Below are 12,873 nucleotides of genomic sequence, written 5' to 3'. Positions count from 1 at the left end.
GTTGATTAACTTAGTTGAAGAATGGAGACTAGCGAGGGATAATAAACTTGACGGACATGTCATAGGCTTTCGACTCTTTGCATCCGCCACTGCTGCTCAGTAAGCTGAAAGCATATGGTTTTCAGGAAAGCGTAGTACAACTTTTACATAGCTATCTACATGACCAGAAATATCGTGTGAAATTAGGAAGTCATGTAAGCACACGTAGAATGGTCAGCCGTGGTTGTCCCAGGGCTCCTCCCTAGGTAAGTTGCTGTGGAATATCTTTCAGAACGATCTGTCTTACTGCGTAACGACAAACTTATCAATGTATGCAGACGACCACCAAATTTATCATATTGGATCTGATCAATCTAGTGTTTCATCCAAGCTCAAAGATGCTACCAAGTGGTATGACTCCAATCTTCTTGCTGGGAACCTCAAGAAATACCAAACTATGAACATTGGGTACAGCCAGGCAATCAACAGTGCAGCACCTGCACTTCATGTGAACAATGAGGAAATAAAAAATGTAGAGAATCTCAGACTCTTGGGTGTTACAATAGATTCCAAATTTACCTTTACTGATCACATTAGCGCTGTTTGTGGGAAAGCTGGTCAAAGAATCGGCGTGCTTATGCGACTTAGGAACTTGATTTCACCTGAGGCCAAGTTAAAGCTATTCAAATCAGCAGTCTTACAGTACCTTACGTATTGCCATTTAGTCTGGCATTTTTGTAGGTGTAGTGATAGGCGAAAACTAGAGAGACTGCAAGAAAGGGGACTGATGGTTGTATATAGAGACAAGCATGCAAGTTATCAACAACTTCTTGAGAGGGCAGAATTACCAACACTATTGAATAGGCACCTAAAGGATACTTGCATCCTTATGTACAAAGTGAACTACAATCTAGGTCCAACTTATATCTGTAATCTTTTCAATAATCATAACTCTTCTTATTCTCTATGACATTTGGATTTCTCTATTCCTAGATATAATACTGTAAAACAATGGTAAACATTCTTTAAGGTATCTTGGGCCTAAGTTATGGCGAAAATTGCCTCCTGATTTAACATCAGCGAAAACTCTGAACCTCTTTAAAAATAGAATTCGTAAAAATGATATAAGCTGTTCTCTGTGCACATCATAACCATTTAATTTTACGATTCTCTCTTAGTTATTTTAGATTATCATTAGAGTATAATATAATATGTGTAGTTAAAATATTTTTTTACTTTTACATTTTATAGGTAACTCCAATTATTTGAATATAAATTGTGTCCCCAAATTAGTAAGGGGTTGTTCCCAAGATATACGGCTCCGACACATTAATAAAGGTTTCTATTCTATTCTATTCTATTCGTTGGGGGAGAGTCAAGTTCCAGGTTCACCGGAACTTATGAAAGGCGTTCAATGGCTGTGGAATTGATTGTAGCAGGGCGGTTGAGGACAGTGTCAAAATGTTCAGCTTATCACTCCAGGATCTGTTTCTTTTCAGTGAACAGGGTATATGTAGTTCCATCAGGTCCAAGTACGGGGGACGACCCAGAGGATTGAGGTCCGTAGACAGCTTTAAGAGCATCATAAAACCACTTGGTGGCATGCCGGTCTGCATAGCACTGAATCTCATCTACTTTGGCACTGAGCCAGGTGTCCTGCATAGAGAGGAGCTTCGTCTATATCTGGCTGTGCAGCTTGATGAAGCCAGCATTTTTAGCTTGGCTGAAGAGGTCGCTCTTGTGGGCTCAAAGTAGGTGGCACTTTTCCTCCAGTAGTACATTATTTGGATTACATTGTCATTTTCCTCGAACCAGTCGTGGTGCTTCCTGGTGGTCGGCCCGAGGACTTTGAGGGCACCAGAGTGAACTGTGTCCCTAAAGGAGGCCCACGCTTCTTCAATGTCATTAGAGGGGGTGGGCAGGTTGGAGAGTTTTCTGTTTATGGCTGACTGAAGATCATTCACAGTCTCAGTGTTTTTCAGTTTTGTCACATTCAATTGCTTGGTGACCCTCTGCCCTTGAGGCCTTCTCTTTAGCTTAAAATGGAGACCTTTGAGCTTGGAAATGATGAGGTGGTGATCAGTCCAGCATTCAGCGTCACGTATCACCTTTGTCACCCTCACACTCACCTGTCTCTTGCCCTGACAATGACATAGTCAATAAGATGCCAATGCTTACATCAAGGGTGCATCCAAGATATCTTATTACGGCTCAGTAACCGGAACACGGTGTTGGTGATGGAGAGGTCATGTAAGGCGAAGGTGCGGAGAAAGAGAAGACTGTTACTGTTGCATTTTTCTACTCCATGCCTCCCAATGACTCTATCCCAGGAATGGTGGTCATGGCCGACACAAGCACTGAACTCGCCAAGGACAATGAGCTTTTCAGACTGAACGACAGCTGACAGAAGGGCATCGAGTTCTTTGGTTCTTTCGTTCTTTCGTTTCTTCAGCTTTGGTCATGTTGGGAGCATAGGCGCTGATCAGCGTGATCGTCATGTTCTTCGCCAGTGGGAGCTGCAGTTTCATCAGGCAGTTTTTCAGACCCTCAGGGATGCTTGACTGACAGCTTCTTACATGGTGGGTTCCGATGGCAAAGCCAACTCCAGCTTTGCGTCACTCGTCACTTCTGCATCCACTCCAAAAGAGCTTGACCACTGCCAATCTCAGTAAGTTGACCTTTATCAGGAAGAAGTGTTTCACTAAGTGCTGCAATGTCATTGTTATGGTGGGAAAGTTCTCTGGCCACAAGTGCAGTTCTTCTTTCAGGTTGGTCTGCTTTGACATTGTCTAGCAGCATCCTGACGCTCCAAGATGATAGGGTGAGTACATTTGTTCTTGGTTTCTTTGAGTTTCAATCACTGGCCAGGGTGATGTTTAGCAGACTATGTTTAGGGCACCTTTTCTAGCCCCATCTTCATGCTGCGAAGATGAGCAGCATTTAAAATGAACAATTTTTTAGTGTTCCCCATGGACATAAATGTACAGCAGGGCTGTGCTCTAGCAGAGCCCGATGGCTCCTTGCGCCCAACTTTTGCTCCTGGGCGACTAGAAAATCTCAGATTCTTCATTCAAATCATATGCTGAGCACCCTAGATTTTACATGATCAGAGCACTGGGTACCCTTCAAATTTCCTTAGAGCACAGCCTTGTACAGGTACAGCTAAACCCCCTTAATACAGACACTGAAGGGAATATAGAACATGTCCATATTAAGCGGTTTATGTTAACTAATTAAGTTCATATGTGAAAGGTTTGAACCCAGGAGTCATTTCAAAAGTAGGTTGAGTTTGATCGTCAAGGTGAACGCAGTCCTGAATAGGACTGTTGTTGTTGACAGTGACTGACGTTTCGACAACCTGCGCGGTAGTCATCTTCAGAGTCAAAGTGAGTTGTATCACGTCAATTGATGGTATTACACTCTGGTTATTGATCTGATTGGTCAATTACGTCGCGATGTTATTAGTCGTCTGTCAGTTAAGCGGTGATGTTATTAGCTATGAAGACTCGTAATCAGTAATTGGTGTGTTTCGATCCGTCTATTGTCACAGTTAAACAGTCGTCAATTGTTAGTCAAATTGTCAGTTCTTCAGTCGTTTTCTTGTAGTTAGTTTTGCTTGATCTCGTCAATAAGTCGTTTGTACGGCGCTGGTAACTGTTGGCTACAATTCAGTGGCGTTTGTTCTAAGTTAGTAAACCAGCTTTCTAAAGTAAGACGTTGATGGTAGTCTGTAGAATACGTTATACATGTCGCAGAGTCCCAGTCAATTTGATGTTTCGTCTGTTAATGGTGCTCAGCAATGTGATCGTTGACGTCACCATTCCTCATTGCTCGTTTGTGTTCGGTCAGTCGCGTGCTTAGGATTCTAGTGCTGGTTTCACCAATGTAAGAAGCCTGGCAGTCACAGCATTTGATCTTGTATACTGCTCCCCGTCTGTCCTCCGGTTTGTCTTTGTCTTTGACATAAGTAAGCAATCGCCGTAAAGTGGTTATCGGTTTGTGTGCAACACGTATATTGTAAGGTTGTAATATACCTGCAATAGTTTCAGGGGGACCTGTGATGTACGGTATAGTCGCTGTCATAACAGAACCAGAGTAGGTCTGAGTGTTGGAATCAGTGTTACTGTGAGTGTTCCGTCTAACAAAGTCCCTGTTGTAATTGTTCTTACTAAAAACGTTGTTAAGATAATCAGTCTCGTCTTGTAGGCTGTCAGGTGAGTCACAAACTAGTTGCGCTCGTCTCGTCAGAGTCCGGATAGTAGTAGCCTTGTGAGAGGTCGGGTAGTACGAAGACTGGTCTAGTAATCGGTCGGTACGTATCGGTTTTCTGTAAATAGTCGTTTTTAGTTTGTTGTTGTCGCGAGTGACCAAGCAGTCTAGAAAAGGTATCTTACCATCTCCTTTGTGAACTGTATGTCCGTGTTCTGTCTGTTAAGGTGTTCGTGAAAATCGTCGATTCTGTCTTTGTGTACGGCGGTGAATGTATCGTCAACGTAACGTAACCAAAGAGGTACAGTTCGTGTGTAGGTAGCTAGGGCTTGTTCTTCGATGTTTTGCAGGACAATTTCTGCTACAACAACAGAAACTGGAGAGCCCACAGCTGTACTGTGTAACTGTTTGTAGTGTTTGCCTTTGTACTGAAAGTGTGTCAAAGTCAAACAGAGGTTGAGTTAGTCCATAATGTCGTCTGTAGGTAGTGGTAGTTCAACAGTAGAGTTCTTAATAGCGTTCTCAGTACAGTCTAGAGCCAGTTAAAGCGGAATACTGGTGAACAGTGATTTCACGTCAAAGGACACTTGTTTGTGGTCGTCCGGTATCTGTATTGTCTTAATGGCATCAATAAAGTTCTCAGTAGACTTTAGTTTGTGTCTAGATTCGTCAGTCAGCGGTTTCAGTACGTTAGTTAAGTATTTAGACAGTTGGTAGGTCGGGGAACCACGGAAAGAAACTATGGGCCACATAGGTATGTTGGGTTTGTGTAGTTTTGGTAGTCCATACAGCTTGGATGGATGCGGAACACTACACCTCAGTCTGTTGTAGCGTCGAAAGTCGATCTTGTCGCTTTTCTTCAGTGTAAGCAGTTTGTTGTTAAGTTTGCGTTGCAGCGCGGGTGTCGAGTCTCATTTAAGTGCTTCGTAGGTCTGTTTGTCGTCAACAAGCGAGTCCATTTTGTCGTTGTAGTCTGTCTTGTCCATAACAACAGTCACCCTAGCTTCCCTTATCTGCGGGCAGTATGACTATGTTCTCGTCTGTTTTCAGTCGTTTAAGTGCTTTCTGTTCGTCAGGAGTCAAGTTACTGTTCGGTAATGAGGCTGATTGCAGAGTAGAGGTCACTCTACTTCTGATGTTATCCTTGGTCGATTCTGATAGCTCGTGTTGGCGAGACAGAACGGCCTCAACGCTAGATACAATAGCCTCAGTAGGTATTTGTTTAGGTGTCACTGAGTGTTTGAGCCCGTAAGAAAGTACTTGTGTTTCAGTCTCGTCTAAGGGACGGGAAGAAATATTCCTGACCCAGTTTGCATCGGGTTTACGTCGTTTAGTGTTTTTAGTTTCTTGCAATCGTGTCAGTTTTTATTTCGCTTTGGCGCGGTGCTGTTCAACTGTCTCGTCAGCGCGTTTGTCCACAATAGTCCGTATAGTACTAAGTAAGGTAGTTGTTTAAGTTTGTCAAGTCGTTGTTGTATTTTGTTGTTGTAGTAGTTGAGTCTTCTGTGACAGTCGTTTATCGGCGCTCAGATCAATCGTCTACAGGTGGCCTTAACGATTTGAATAGCCTCTATTAAGCAGGTTGAATTTAGAGAAAATGTATGGGCTTTGCCCAAAGACAAAGAAAACTGTCCGTAATAATGGGGTGTCCACATTAAGCGGGTGTCCATAAAGCAGGGTTCTACTGTAGCATCAAATGACAACTTTGTGTTCTTTGGAATTTCGTTCTAACAAAAGTGTATTATTTACTTCAGTCAGATGACCTGATTAAAACAGATACCCTGTTAATACAGACACTTTCTGTATTGATGGGATTTCACTGTATACAAATCTAAACAGGTACTGACCTGTGGCCGGATTGGGTTAACATTATTAATTGTCAAGAAAGGACATGAATGTTTTTCCCTTTATTCTTCCTTTTCAATACATAGATATCTTCTGGGGTATACAATTTTATATATAAAGAAAGAAAGCTGTAAAGCAAGTGCCATTTTAGAACATGCAGTCATGCTCTTAAAATCTCTTCAATATGTGAGTACTGCACACAGTTTCCACTGCTCTAAGCATGTCTGCATTTATAATGTGTATCAATAATAGTGATACTGCTTAGTCTTTTAGAAAATTTAAAACAAAGCCAACACAGAACCTAAAATATTCATTCATTGACATGGTTATGAGTGTAATCAATAAATTGTAAAACATGTACCTCATCAGTCAGCTCATCTCCTCTCATTTGCATTCTTGCAATCTCTGACCTCATGCGGTCTTCATCAGACATGGTGAAGACAAAGTAAAGTCCTGAAAAGATACTGTATATAAGTCCTTATTACTGTTAGACTATGGAAAGATTATTATTATTACTTTATCTCAACGAGAAGAGTTTAAACTTTTAGTTTTGCGTATTTTCTTCAATGCTTGTTTTATTATTTTTGTAAATTTGTCACACAAGTGTTACAAAGTTTACAAATTACAAAGTTTAAAGTAATTCAGATTTGTAACAATACTAACCAATATAGCAAGGAAACCTCATAGACAGTAAAATCTAATCGACAATGGTATAAAGAAAAAATGTGGTATACTTAAAGGGTAAATAAGTGATACCAGCTAACTTATGTTGAGAAAAAAACTGCAGAAGCTTTATTTTATTGCACAGGTCACATGTGCTCAATGTAGTTCATCTGCAATATGACAGCCTTTGGAAATACATGTGACAGCATTTGTTCAGATATCTTATGTCTGATCTGACCACAGTTAAAAATTTATGGGCCATAGGCCAAGTTTAAACGTAGACAGTTTTAATCTAGTCAGACATTAATTGTCCCATGATCAAATTACACTTTTCATGTGCTCTCCACACTTGCAGAGAGTACATGTATACACTATTATTTGGGTATCACCCAGATAGAGTAATGAAGATTGCTTGTTTTGATTCAAAGTTGCAATAGGAACGCAATACATGTGAACGTAAACAAGCCAAGCGACACAACTAGAATGTCTGCTGCGCAATGTGTCACAACACAGCATTTATATCCTCATTTCATATGTCCCACAGATAACACACGGTAAACAAATCGGCAATTGAAATCAAATGCATTGAAAACACAAGGTACAGCTGTATGTTGACTAATGAGTGAAACAAACTATTAAATAATTTAAATTTTCCCTTTGGAAAATAATAATATTGTCCTCGCCACACACAGCGTGAATGTTTTTCTTCCAGACCATAGGTACAGCCATTGCCCTTTAATTTTCATCGTAAAGACTATTCATTGCCAGTAAGGACATGTCCTCTCAGAGGAAGATTTTTTGCTCACAAAATATAAACTTATAAACCTTAAGGTTATGGCATTTTTTATCTTACCTAGAATCCGGGCAATTTTTCAGAAATTTCTAGGTAAATCTGTAAAAAAAATTGGAATTGACAGGTTTGGCTTATTGCCAAGAGTTTGACAACATTTTTGCCCTCAGTTGTCAAGAGACAAAGAAGATGTCACGCAAAATTCTGCGATCGTGCATGAGATAAATAACGGTAAACATTGAATGATCCATAATTTCATTGCAAATTTTCGGAAAGGAGGTGATTTCTTATAATCATATTGAGCAAAATGATCTCGTAAACAAGCTGCATTCTTTCACATTCAAAGCGTTAAAGGGGCAAAGTCCAACCTCTTCATGTGCAAACTGCATTTGTGACAGTTATTTTTAAAACCCTTGGGTTAATAAGATTAAGTCACGAACTACAAAAGTGGCAAATTCCAAAGCGTTCATGTACAAACTGCATGACAATACAAGTCACAGTAAGGGCCTGATCACATGACCCGGGCTGGCTAGCTCTGCCAAGTTGACTTTTATCCCGGTACTACATGAAAAGGGCCAACCCAGAGCTGCCATTAATATATTTTTGTATTGAGATTGGAAGCAATGCCCATGAGCAGTGTGTTACTCACTGTCCTGTTCCCCTCTTGGTTCATTTGCCGGGCCACCCAGCAAACGTGATTACTTGGAACATTTCCACCTGGGATCCCAGCATCACAACACTGGGATCCCAGCTAACCGGGCTGGCTTGGTTTTCGAATAATCGCAATTTTGATTTCTGTTGGCTTACCTAAGGTGCAGAGATCTCTTTTAATGCAAGCCAGTTTGGCTCATGTAATCAGGCCCTTAGTTCTATAGGCATAGCCAGATTGTATGCCCTCCTCCTTGACCTCACCAATTTTTCACAAAATTTCAGTACCCCCCCCCCTCCACCTTAGCATCTTCTTACCCCCTTCTCTATATTCTCTCCATACAAAGATTATCAAAATAACTGAAAAACAATCCAAAACAGAAAGCCTAACAACGTTCAAAATAAGTACAAGTATGTTTTCGACCATTGATAAGATCTTTCACAACCACCACTTCATTTCAACACACTGCAACTACACTATCCCTTCATACCAAACTAACACTACTACGCCATCAATCTTTGGCTTTGAAGGGTAGGCGTTGCCGGTAAATAAATGTAACTACCTCACTGCAATATCTTTTTTGTTACTTCATACTAAATTCTAAGAGAAACCAGGTTCACTGATTAACAAACTACAGCCATCTTACCAAATCTGAGTCCGATGTAACTCCAAACTTCCACTTCACACATCTCAACCAACCCCTAAAATATACGCTACTGCACTACTCACACTTCCCTGATACACATAAAAAACTTCACACATGCTTAGAACATCGATGCCCAAATACACTCTCCCATGACATCTTGTTCACTATATGCATAATATGAACCAGTTCTCATGTCATATATATTCTTTGAAACAGACCATTGTTTGTAAAGAGTGTGAAATTCCCCAATGTTAGATAACTGGCCCCTACATATAATAATTATTATGATTTTCAAATCTTTAAGTCATGAAATTCAAAACAGTGGAAGTATCAGTTTGTGTGACAAAAGACTTAAAAAGTTCCTTCTTTCTTCTATAGTCGCTAAGTTATACTCTTTTTGAGCTACATACTTTTTTTCTTTTTTTCTTTTATTTTCATAATAATCCATTTTTTCATTCAGTACCCTTAATCCAAAGAGTGTGCCCAATAATATTGTCAGGAAACCCTGGCTTCTTTATAGGCTTCCTTGCCATAACCATTTCAAAGATTTTCAAAATAGAATAGTAACTATTCTCTTTAATATATATGTATGTATTTAACAATTAATGAATGAGGCTGAGTATCTTATAAAGAATTATGGAGGAGGGTGTTATCCACCCTACGAGATCTCCATAATTCTTCAAAAAGACATATGATATGAAAGCCGCATTCAATAATTGTTTTATTATTCATTCAAAATAATTCCTAGTTTAAAAACATAGCTAAAACATGCTTACCTCCATCGATGTTAAGTTTATCTTCGAAAGTGTAAGTTTAGGTTTCTCCAGTTCTGCAAATATTCTCCAAATTGCAGATGTTGCGCTCGGAGTTGTCTTCTTGCTGTTTTTGCTACATTGTGTATGTTTTTAGCTATTATTTCGCCTAGTTCCAGCTGTAGTTCTTACTCTTGAAACAAGCAAAGCGTCGGTCATTTTTGTTTTCACAACCAAAACAACTCAACCTTGTCACCAGGTCTGCTCAGTTAACTGTGAATTAATCTGTAACAGGCTGCATTTTTGATGTCATTTCCTCGGTAAACACAAAATTCTTCCAAATTTGGTCATCAGTAACTGGTTGTGGTGAATTATGCATGTGCTTTTAGCAAATCAGAATTGGGGAAATATTTTGAAAGAGTAATAATTTAATTTATTGTGTTTTGTAAATTATAGAATTAATATAGAGTTAATGGTTATTGGCAAAATGAATGAATAAAATGAAATGATACAAAAAAAAAACTTAAGATTTCTTGCAATTTATATGTATTTCTTGGGTGGCTGATAAACTGAGAATGCAGTATATATCCAGAGAGCCATTTTGATATAAAACAAAGGCCCCTCTGTGTGACATAGCCATAATTAACCATCATTGTTTGGAATGTTTTAAATTTGTTATTTGTAAATAATATAATTGCCCACAAGCAGCCTTGCGAAAATGAGAAAATATGCTATGTAAAGTCGGGTTTTTCCAATTATTTATGCATTAGAACAATTTAGTTCACTATTTTCAAGGTAATTTTTGCTTATGCAATGTAATTGAGTTCAAGCTATTTTTCGTAAATTACGATAATTCATAACATTTTCAAATAAATTGAACAGCATTTGTATGGGTGAAATCTTTGCTTGTTGGCACTTAGCCATAGCTATAACTAGTTGAATAACGTAATTTGTTTATCCAGAAAGTACCAAGGAGTTCTTAAGAACTTGCTTAAACATGTCAGTGCATTCCAGATCAAATAAGAATTTGAAAGCCTTGGTTTTTTAGGAGAGGGGAAAACTGGAGAAGATGGTGGAAAACCTTGCAGCAAAGGAGAAAACTTTACTCATATATTCAGGGGGTTTCAATAAGCACCAATGGCAGACGAAACGTGTCGGCTACCTTGCTCATAGAGGTCAGCTACTTTTTTCTAAAAAGAAGAAGCAACTAGTTTGAATAACGTGGTAAACAAAAAATATATCATAAAAACTGAATGAAAATGTAATTATAATGTGTTTTCATAAAGGCCCACCGGTTTTACATTATGCTCTAGTCATGTGAATGCTATATTTCCATCATATCTTCACAAGTTTCTTTATAGGTTTAAGGAGAATTTGTTTACGTGCAAAAGTACGTAATTTAGCTTTCATTAACTGTTCATTGCTTGTAGGAGTTGATTGTGTGACTGATAAATCCTGAATAAAAACAGGTTCTTTTCCCAGAACGCTGAAAATCACATTTTAGGGCTTCGTAATTTCAAAATTTTCTGGTCTAGAACTTGTTCAGACTCCCTTTCCCCCCCCCCCCCCCCCACACCTCTCCTAGAAAAAGGGGACCAACGGCCCCTTGTTGATACAGTCGGTTACTCTATTCAAACCTGCTGGCTACTTCAATTTTTATTGAAACCCCTGTATATTGCAATGACACTGGGATTCAAACGCAGGCCACACTGGTGGGAAGGGAGTGCTCTCATCACTGCACCACCCTTGCACCTTATGTTACACATAATTGTATATTTGTGAAGGTTATAAACAATGTACAAAACCCTTGGCATGAAATTTCTGACCAGAATAGAAAAAAACACTGGTTTAGCCTACATTTGACCAGTGCAATCTTCAATAATAATAATAACTTTATTTTAGTGTCAACGTACTGTATCTAGCTTGACAGTTAGCTAATTGATTAATGATTAATTTTTTGATTTCAGAACGCTACTGCAGAAGGGAAGTGGTCGTCTAAAATGATAATCGTACCAACAAACGGCTAAAGCAATACCAATGTGCTGAAAATACGAAAACCTTTTGAATGTTTAAGATCGAGAAAACTTGTAAACTTCAGATGTCAGTTAGCGGCCAGGGGTGTAATTTCCCCGTGCTTGATCCTGTTTTATGCGGCAAATAAAAAATGCAGGGTGTTTTAACTCCAACAAGAGCCACCAATATTGCGAACAGCTAGTCAAACGACTGCAATCAATGATTTTTACTTTCGTACCAAATTTTAACCAGCATCAAAAACAAAATAAAATGGTAAATCAACTACAGGGGATTTTATCAGATATTACGGTACTTTAAAAAAACACTGTCATACCCGCCGATCTCTTCCCCACCTCTTTGATATCAGCACAAAACGCACTTACCTATCGAAACAAACCGATGACAAAATAAGCCACAGGGCGTCCTTCTCTTCACTCGCAATATCTTATAATATTGCTTGAAAAACGAAAGGTATTTCCCTCGGCATTCGTTGAATATAGTCTATGTTGTAAGTGCGAGCCCGCGCTATCATTATGACGTAAATGGGTAGGGACGTAGTGTAAGCATCATGTAGTGAAAAACTGTTTGAATGCAGAGGTACAATACCGCAGATGATCCCCAACCGCAACTACCTTATTACAGGAAATGAACGCTCCATTAAATTAACGCGAATCGTTAAAATTCGCGTTAATTTAAGTCGCGTTCATCTTGTTAAGCGTTAATTTCCGCGACCTTAATTAAGTGCAGCGTTAATTTCCGCGCTCTAAATTTCCAGTATTTTAACCCCAATTTTGGAACCTGTCCAGACATTCTTGACACCTAAAAAACATTAACTACAACCTTTCTTTCTTTCCATTTACCCTTTGTTTTTCATCTTTCACAAAAGCTAAGGCGAAGGTTTACAATATTTCGAGTTCATCTTCATCGTTGTCGCTGTCAGAAGTGATGTCAGTATCTTCTCCTTTGACCAACTGTGTCTTAATCGCGTTAATTTCCTTTATTATGAAATTCTACCTTCTCTTTCGCGTTAATTTTCTTTATTCGAAAGTCGTTTTCTATTAAATTCGCGTTAATTTAAGTCGCGTTAATTTCCAATACCTTAATTTCATGGAGCGTTAATTTCTTATAAAAAGGTAGTCAGGGAGCAGAGACCGAAAAATGCAAGTTTCGTTCAACCATCGCCACAGAAAAAGTTTGACACTTTATTCTGGTAGAGAAAAGACCTCCTGTTTAATGCTAGGCAGTTCGTAGAGTTAAAATGTGGTATACATTTCGACTTACAGGGCTTTTTGTCACGCGATCTACAGGTCCGCATGGAAACGAGGCA

The 12,873-nt window shown here is 39.1% G+C and overlaps 1 protein-coding gene across 2 annotated transcripts in view; it reads right to left on the bottom strand.

The window, feature by feature from the left end:
- LOC140925305 (synaptosomal-associated protein 25-like) overlaps positions 1-12,026 on the bottom strand; it is a 47,036-nt gene extending 35,010 nt beyond the window's left edge. The window contains exons 1-3 of one of the 2 annotated variants that reach the window (XM_073375303.1): positions 11,930-12,026; positions 7,550-7,588; positions 6,395-6,486 (exon numbers count right to left, since the gene is read on the bottom strand). In XM_073375303.1, coding sequence (XP_073231404.1) covers positions 6,395-6,466 — 72 coding nt within the window. In that variant the 5' untranslated portion in view covers positions 6,467-6,486; positions 7,550-7,588; positions 11,930-12,026. The remainder of the gene's footprint in view (positions 1-6,394; positions 6,487-7,549; positions 7,589-11,929) is intronic. The other variant, XM_073375304.1, reaches the window with a different exon arrangement.
- Positions 12,027-12,873: the final 847 nt, after the last annotated feature.

Source organism: Porites lutea, chromosome 14 (assembly GCF_958299795.1).
Source record: "Porites lutea chromosome 14, jaPorLute2.1, whole genome shotgun sequence".
NCBI lineage: Eukaryota > Metazoa > Cnidaria > Anthozoa > Scleractinia > Poritidae > Porites > Porites lutea.
Note: the sequence above shows the minus strand (reverse complement) of the source record. Positions and strands in the feature narration are given on the sequence as shown.